Source organism: Macaca thibetana, chromosome 19 (genome assembly GCF_024542745.1).
Source record: "Macaca thibetana thibetana isolate TM-01 chromosome 19, ASM2454274v1, whole genome shotgun sequence".
NCBI lineage: Eukaryota > Metazoa > Chordata > Mammalia > Primates > Cercopithecidae > Macaca > Macaca thibetana.
This window is the reverse complement of record NC_065596.1, coordinates 16,413,672-16,422,297: the sequence shown is the minus strand read 5'-3', so window position 1 is coordinate 16,422,297 and position 8,626 is coordinate 16,413,672. Positions and strand designations below refer to the sequence as shown.

Genomic DNA, 8,626 nt, shown 5'->3' with positions numbered 1-8,626 from the left:
TGCTGGGAAGTCAAGGCTGGGAATTCAAGACTGCTGTGAGCTGTGTTCATGCTACTGCACTCCAGTCCAGGTGACAAAGTGAGATCCTCCCTCATAAAGGAAAAAAAAAAAAAAAAAACCCACAGGAAATCATCCTGGATTATCAGGTCAGTCCCTAAATGCAATCCTAAGTGTTCATATAAGAAGGCAGCAAGACCAGCCTGGGCTGCATAGTAAGACCCCGTCTCTACAAAAAAAACTAATAAATTAGTTGGGTGTGGTGGTGCATGCCTGTAGTCCCAGCTACTTGGGAGGCTGAGGTGGGAGGATATCTTGAGCCCAGGAGGTCAAGGCTGCAGTGAGCTATGATTGTGCCATTGCACTCCAGCCTGGGTGACAGAGTGAGACCCTGTCTCCAAAAAAAGGTGGTTGTGAGGGGGATGCATAGAGAGATTTGATACAGAAGAAGTCATTGTCATGGCTGAAGGTAGGTGCTACCCTACTGCCTTTGAAGACGGAAGAAGGGTCCAGGAATCAAGAAAGATGAGGACAACAGCTCTAGAAGCTGGAAGAGGTAAAGAAACATTTTCCCTTTGATATGGTTTGGCTGTGTCCCCCTCCCCAAATCTCACTTAAATTGTAATAATCCCCATGGATCAAGGGTGGGGCCAGGGAGATAATTGAATCATGGGGGCAATTTTCCCCATACTGTTCTTGTGGTGGTATATAAGTCTCTCGAGACCTGATGGTTTTATTTTTAATTTTTTTGAGATGGAGTCTTATTCTTTAGCCTAGGCTAGAGTGCAATGGCATGATCTTTCGCTCACTGCAACCTCTGCCTCCTGGGTTCAAGCAGTTCTCCTGTCTCAGCCTCCCGAGTAGCTGGGATTACAGGTGCCTGCCACCACGCCCAGCTAATTTCTGTATTTTTAGTAGAAATGGGGTTTCACCATATTGGCCAGGCTGGTCTCTTGGCCAGGCTGGTCTCAAACTCCTGACCTCGTGATCCGCCTGCCTTGGCCTCCCAAAGTGCCGGGATTACAAGTGTGAGCCACCACGCCTGGCCTCGAGATCTGATTTCATAAATGAGAGTTCCCCTGCACAAGTTCTCTTGCCCGCCGCCATGTAAGACATGCCTCTGCTCGTCGTTTCTTTTCCACCATGATTGTGAGGCCTCCTCAGCCATGTGGAACTGCGAGTCCATTAAGCCTCTTTCCTTTATAACTTATCCAGTGTCATGTATGTCTTTATTAGCAGCATGAGAATGGATTAATACATCCTTAGACCTTGGTTTTTGCCCAGCAAAATCCGTTACAGTAGTGGTGGGAAACTCAAACACTCCTCCAAACCAACTGTGTCTGGAAGTCCAGCAGCCTGGCCCTCAGTCCAGTAGGCAAGTTAATAGGCTCCTGGACTTGCCCAGTGCCTGCTCCAGACTGCAGGTAGAGAGGGATCAGAGGATAGGGGGGTTGACAGGTTACAGTGGAAGATTTCCACCTGGCCAGGGAATGTGGTGTTCCTTCTATTTCCTGCTCAGCTGATGCTGTTATACACTCCAGTAGCCTGGGGGCTCCCAGCAGCCTGGAGTTCTAGACTCAGTTCTGCACAGAACTAAAAGCTGCCAACCTGTCACTCCCCTGTTGAACCTGTCTCCATGGGAAATTCTTGGAGAGCCCCTAACTCTCCGAGATGGAAGCAAGAAACTGGGAGTGTAGGGTGAATTCAGATCAAAAGTCCCTGGTTGAGAAAGCCAGGTTCTATGTAACATACACCCCTGCGTGAATTCAGCTATCTGTATACATTCCAACCTCCTAGGCTTCCTTTTTTTTTTTTTTTTTTTTTTTTTTTTTGAGACATGGTCTCACTGCATTGCCCAGAATGGAGTACAGTGACTTTATCAACCGGCGTGATCATAGCTCACTGCAGTCTCGAACTCCTAGGCTTAAGCAATTCTCCCACCTCAGCCTCCTGAGTAACTGGGACTACAAGCATGCACCACCACGCCCACTCGCCAAGCCTTTTTCTTCCTGGGACTTCTGCCTCCAAAGTCCTACCTTCCCAGCTTCATCTACTCAAATGCCATTGTCCCTTGGAAAATCCATCTTCTCTGGAATGTATTTCCTGACCGACCCATCCAATAGTCACAGACCCTAGATGCATGGAGCAGAAGGGAACTGCTCGTCCATCAGGGTACCCTGTCCCCCACCTGCCTCAAGGGCTTGCCTCAGGATGCCCATAATCTCCACAACGAGGTGACAGTCTTCTCAAAGATGGGTGCCACCACTGCAGTATCTCAGGATGGCCCCTCTCCCCAAAGACAAAGGTGGCCCCTCTGAATGCACAGGTGTCCTCTCCACGCATTCCTCCATTAAATTACTGGTCACTTTGTTCCTGTGCCCAGCTAGACCAGAATGCAAAGGTCCCAGGGGAAAGAACTGCATCTGACCCATTTCTGTGTCCCCAGTACCCTCTGAGCCAAGCCCCATGCCAGGGACTGAGGAAGTAATGGTGTAGACTGGGAAACTGCCCCGACCTTCAAGACCTCCCGGCCCAGTGCAAGTTACCCACCAAAGGTCAAGAGGTCACTGAGAGAGTCCAGGGGTCACTCGTGGGGATTAAACTAGGACGTCTGGGATAAAGCATAGAAGATCTCACTAGAGCCAGGATCCTGGATTCATTTCTCAGATATTTATTGATGCTTCCTCAGGCTGCAAAGACAGCTCCTAGTTTGGTGGAAAATGCGAGAAAACCAAACAGTTCCAGTCGTCAGTCACCTAACCTTGGTTAGAGAGAGAAGTAGAGTCATATCACGGGGACACAGGAGCAGGGATTTTGGAGCAAGTGGAGGTTAGGTTGGGTCTGCGTGAGTGGAATTGGGATGAGGTTGGCATGGAGGTCCCAGAGCACAGGCACTGGACTGGACAGGGCTGTGTTGGGCCTAGTGTTTCTGAGACTCAGTAGTGCTGGATGAGGAAGAAAAAACTCTTTGGCGATCAGCTCCAGGAGCCAGGGAGGTGAGCAGCCCCCAGGATACCACGTGCTGCAATGGGCGTGGCTCCGGGGCACTGGGCGGGGTCAGCAGTTGTGCCTTTTCTCACAGATCCAGCCATCCTTCTCGCTGTCACACGGTGCGTCGTTCCATAGCCCCGTGCGCAGCATCATGACACAGTCCTCGCGCCCCCGAGCATCATTGGGCTCTCCCTGGTTCCAGTGGCTGCAGTGGTTGAGTGGGAATCTTGACGGAGGATGAACGCGGGGTCCCGCCTTCCTCTCCACGCTGTAGTCTATTTATTGCTTGGGTCTGCTCTAGACACCCCAGCTGTCTAACCTGAGCGTACACCTGGTATATAACTTTTTAACGCCCAGAATTTAACCTGAGGACAGTTCCTGGGGTCCAGCCTGGCCATGCCTAAGCATGGAGCCCCAGCCAAGGGGTCCCTGAAATCTGGCCAAAGCATGCCCTCTAGATTCTAACCTGTCTCCCTCCCCAGGTCTCACAAGGAGCCCTTCTCTCACCTGAAGCTGAGAGAGACTCCGTCCACCCACTGGTAGCCCTGAACCTTGCCCAGATGGCGCACAGCCCTCAGGCCCAGCCAGTAACCACGGCCACCTGTGTTCCGAGTCAGGAAGCCCTAGAAAGGAGGGGACATCTGAGCCTGCTGAGTCTGCCCCGCCCCGCCCCGCCCCACCGCCTGACCACGCCTCCTCCCTCTGCGCACCTGCTCTTCCAGGCCCCCAACGATCACCAGGTGAGCGCTGGCATCCGCGCAGTGACCCTGCGCCGCCGCCCACGTGGTCTTTGGCACAGAGAAAAAGTAGCAGGAGCCCTCGAAGGACAGCCACGACGTGGGGCACGGCTCGCAGGAGTCTGCGGGGTGGCGAGGGTCGGAGAGGTCGAGTGTTTCCAGGGGGAACGCACCGAGAGGATGCAGCGGGTAAGGGTGGAGACACAGAACCAGGCCAAGGTCCAAGAGAGGCAGGGTCCACTTACACCCTCACAGCCCGCCCCCCGCCCCTCGTGTTGCTCACTATTATGGAGCCTCACGGCCTCCAGCGCCCGGAACAGCTCAGTGCGGACGTCCTCACGGTTCCTGCTGGCTTCAGCCAAGCCCTGGGTCACTGCGGAGTCAATGGAGCGGGGATTATGGCTGGGGTCAGGGCCAGGACCAGGGTCATGACTAGCTAAAGGTCAGGACCCCTGTCCGTGGTCATTGTGCCTTCGGTGCCAGCATCCAGGATGGTACAGGGTCAAGGGCGGTTACAACTGGGCAGGGTCTGGCTGTGGCCGATGCTGGGAGTCGCAGTCAGGTCAGAGTGCAGCGTCAGGGTCAGGACGGGGTGCATGATCGGGGTCAGGGGTCAGCACTCAGGACGGGGTCGGGGTCCGGGGACACGGCCAGGACTTAGGGCTGGCGTCGCCTCAGGCACGCACCGTGCTCACGCAGTTCCCGCAGGGCGCTCTCTGCTCCATCAGCTTCGCCTGCGCCTCCCCAAGCTCCGAGCGCGTGGTCTGCAGCTGCGCCTGCGTCCCGGAGCCTGGGAGTCGCCGGGTGAGAGGCCCGAGGGTGGCGAGGATGGGGCGGGGCTTCGGAGACCAGCCTGCTCCGCCCCACCCGCCGCAGGCCTCGACCCCGGCCCCCCTCCCATCCCGGCCACAAGACCCCGCCCCTGCGCCCACAGCCTCGGCCGCGCCCCCTCACAGCAGCTGCGGCAGACTCCGACCTCCTCCTTCAGGGCACCCAGCGCCGCCGTCTGCTTCGAGGCTGGAACGACCCCCGCCCCAAAACGCATGCCCCCCGGGGTCACTTGGGAGGACTCAGGGGACTCCCTTCCCCACCCCGGGGCCAGCCTCAGGGACCAGAGAGTCCCCACGCACCCGAGACTCCATCTCCGGGGTCTCAGACGCTCCCGCCCCGCATGCCCCGGGGGCCCAGGTGCCTGGCTCGGCACGCACCGTTTGTCCTCAGCAGGTCCTGGCCGTCGAGTAGCGCCGCGCGCTCCGTGGAGGCTGCGGAGAGAGGCTCCTGCAGGCGAGGCCAGGGACTTGGAAATCCTCCCCTCGCCCGGGGGTGCGGGGTCCCCCGATTTGGGACCACAGAGCGGGCGGGCAGGCATACAGCGCACACGATGCGCACACACGCCGATGGGGGACAAACGCGCGGGGATTCGCACACACAGACGGCCCAAAGATGTACACACACTCTGCTCACACTCAGACGCGAGCAGGACGCCAGGGTGCAGCTGGTGCGCATTGCAATGGGGGTTTTGTGTCCCCAGGGGGGCCGGACGCAACCCCTCCCCATCGAGAGTCACTCACCCTTGGACAATAGGATACTCAGGATCACAGCCCACAGGACTGTGACGACCAGGACAGCCAGGGCCAAGAAGAGGGGTCTCCCGCTCCAGTGCACCCGGCGTCCCCAGTGCCCTGGCAGAATAAGGAGGGCATGCTGGGTCCCCCAGGACTGAGCCCTGGAGGCCTGGGTTCCTCCCAGGAAGCTGAGATTCAGAGAAGTTAAGTAATTTGCCTGTGGTCACACAGCTTCTAAGTGGCAGAGTGGGAACTGGACCCTGGTCCAACTGGCTCTGTGGCCTGTGGTGTCTCCTGCACCCACGACCCTGACCTGTCTTGGCTCTTCCCTCCCCTCCCCCATCAAACCCCAGACACTGGGACAGGGATGAGGCAGTCTCATTGCTCATACCTCCGGGGACCTCCTCCGAGCTGCCGCCCCACTTGCTGTACCTGGTGGTGTCCATGGCGGTGCAGGCACCCTAGTCCCTGGCAGAGATATAAACTTCACCCCTGTCCTCACTGGACCTATGCACTCCCTTCCTTCCTTCCCATTTTCTTGGCCTTAATTCCTGGCAATCGGAATCCATAGACCAATCACAGGATTGGCCCCTTTCTAGGCTGGGCTGGGCTGGGCTGGAATGAGGAGGGACGGTTCCAGCCTCCCTGTCCTGGCCACTGCAGCGCCATCCCCAGGCTGGTGCTGGAGGCTTCTCTTTGGAGCTAGGTCCCCATTCTCTTATGGGCCTGGGGCTGGGTTTTATCTCGAGAGGGACACACTGAACCCGACCAAATTGTAACCCCTTCTGGCTCCTGAGAAAGCCCCCTCAGGCGTAGCCCCCCAGGCCAGTTCAGGTCCCGCCTCAACTCCCCTGCCGGTGCCTGCAGAGGCTGGGTTTGAACCTGACCTTGATCCAGTCCCTCTGGACCAGAAGGGAACAAAGAGGTTTGTTACGGAGGTAGCTGGCTGAGCTGCAGGACTCTACCACTGTGTGGGTTCTAGGTAGCTTCTAGAAGCCTTAGTTTTCCCCTCTGTGTAAAGGAGATGGATATGGACCTTTCTCACAAAGATACTATGATAAAGAAACGGGACGGTCTCACTGGCTCACACCTGTAACCCCAGCACTTTGGGAGGCCAATGTGGAAGGATCGCTGAGCCCAGGAGTTCCAGACCAGACCAGCCTGGGCAACATAGGAAGACCCTCATTTCTACAAAAAAAAAAAAAAAAAAAAAAAATATATATATATATATATATATATAATAAAATTGAAAACATAGAAAAAAGAAAGAAAATGAGGTTTTACCTGTCTACCTAGGACCATCTCAGGCACATCAAAAACGCTCAATGTTCATGAAATTCATGCATTCTTTCAACAAACATTGAACACCTGCCATATGCTAGGCATTGATCTTGGAACTAGGGCCACATCAGAGAATAAAATAAGCAAATTCCTCTCTTCTTGGAGCTAATATTCTAGGAGAAGTGTGGGGAGACAGACTCTATACTCAACATAATAAACATAATTGAAAACATAAGTTGTATAACATAGTAGTTCTCAGCTGGGGGCAATTATGCCCACCAGGGGACATTTGGCTATGGCTGGAGGCACTTTTGGTTGTCACAGAATGTGTGTGTGTGTGTGTGTGTGTGTGCGCGCGCGCGCACGCGCGTGCTCCAGGCATTTAGTGGCTAGAGGCCAGGGATGGTGCCCAAAGTCCTACAATGCACAGGACATCCCTCATAGCAAAGAATGATCTGACTCCTAATATCCATAGTGCAAAAGGTGGGAACTCTAGTATACTATATTCAAAAGTCATAAATGCTATGAAAAAAAATGAAGGGAAGAAAAAGTCCAGTAAGATAAGTGCTTGGCAGGACTGGGATGGACACTAAGCAGTGGGCAGTGGCTAGGGTGGCCGGGGCCAGCCTCACTGACAAGGTGAAACGTTGAGCACTTAATGGAATATTCCAGCCCCTCTTGTAGATATGTAAACACACTCCATGTTCTTGAGCCTCTCAAAAACCCTTATCCATGGGTAACCACCCGAATGTGTTCTGGTGAAAGGATTTACATGGAAGTGTTTCATCAGCCCTTACGGAGGAGATAGAATTAGTTCATTTGGGAAATTGGAGGAGGTTTTCTGGAAGAGATAGCATGAGACGTGTGGCTTTGAGGATATGTGTACTGTGGACCGAGAAAGGAAGGACACACCAGGCACAGGGCACAGCCAAGGCAAAGGCAAGGGGGCAGGAAAGTGGGGCTCTGTTGGATACACCTGTGGCTGAAGCTGCCTTGGCGAGCTGGGGCAGAGCTGTCCAGCTTAGCGAGGAAGCCAGAAGGCTGCCCATCAATGTCCTGTGCCCAGACCTCACTGCAGGGTAACTGAGAGGGGAAGAGAGGTCCTAGAAGGAGGCAGCAGACCTCTACCCTCTATCCCTGGCCCAGGACAAGGAAGGGAGGCCTGTTTCTCAGGTGGGTGGGGAACATGTAACAAGGGAATTTGAAGACAATATGATGAGTCTGGGAAGTACAAGAGACTGCGAGAACCACTGGAGACACTGGCTGAGCCTGGAGGACTTCCTGAAGGAGGTGATGCCTGGGGAAGGGGTCAGAATTATTCCAGAGGAGATGGATACATTAAAGAACGGTCCCAACATGGTATCAGCACATGCAAAGATTGGGAGAATAGGGAACAGGACTTGTTGGAGAAGCTAAGACTAATTCAGGGGCAATCATCTGGGGCTAGGGTGTCAGCTGTGGTCACATCATACAAGGACCTGAATAGCAGGGACAAGAGGTTTGGGTGAATGTGGGAAGAAGGTAAAAGTCACAGGATTCAGCTCCAAGGCCATGACCACTCCGGTTTCCATTCTCTGCAGAGATGAGAGGATTGCTGTAACCAGGGAAGCCAGCCCACTGCAAAGGGCATGTGGTGTATTGGTTGTCGCTCTGAAGTTTGGCTTTGCTTTTATTTTTTATTATAAAGTATGCAAAGAGGTATGAGTATGCAGGAAAAAATGAAAACGTTTATGCCTTCCACTCGCCTTTATCAAGTTTTGACATCTTCACATATTTCAGATCTTCTTAAAAATCATCACATAACAAATAACATAACGTAACAAATAACATCATATAACAAATAACATCATCACATAACAAATCATAGCAAACAGAGTGGAGGTCTCTTGTACCCCAACCTCCTCTTATTCCCCTCCCCAAGGCCACTGCCCTCCCAAACTTGGTGTTTATCCTATTTTAAAATGATTTAATTACACATCTTTCCATGGTGAATATATTGGGCTGTTTTGCACATCTGGGAGCTTTATTAAAATGTCATCACATGGTCTATATCCT

At 53.7% G+C, this 8,626-nt stretch overlaps 2 protein-coding genes across 4 annotated transcripts in view; both read right to left on the bottom strand.

Annotated features, from left to right (window-relative positions):
• The window catches only part of PCP2 (Purkinje cell protein 2), a 178,935-nt gene that overhangs the window by 89,738 nt on the left and 80,571 nt on the right, over nucleotides 1-8,626 (bottom strand). The gene's annotated exons all lie outside the window — the stretch shown is intronic.
• CLEC4G (C-type lectin domain family 4 member G) lies at nucleotides 2,648-5,835 on the bottom strand. Its single transcript, XM_050770700.1, is given in 10 exon segments — nucleotides 2,648-3,193; nucleotides 3,496-3,611; nucleotides 3,699-3,847; nucleotides 4,009-4,098; nucleotides 4,412-4,444; nucleotides 4,447-4,515; nucleotides 4,680-4,742; nucleotides 4,934-4,987; nucleotides 5,297-5,407; nucleotides 5,682-5,835. Coding segments are annotated over 10 exon segments (879 nt in total). The 5' UTR covers nucleotides 5,737-5,835; the 3' UTR covers nucleotides 2,648-3,054.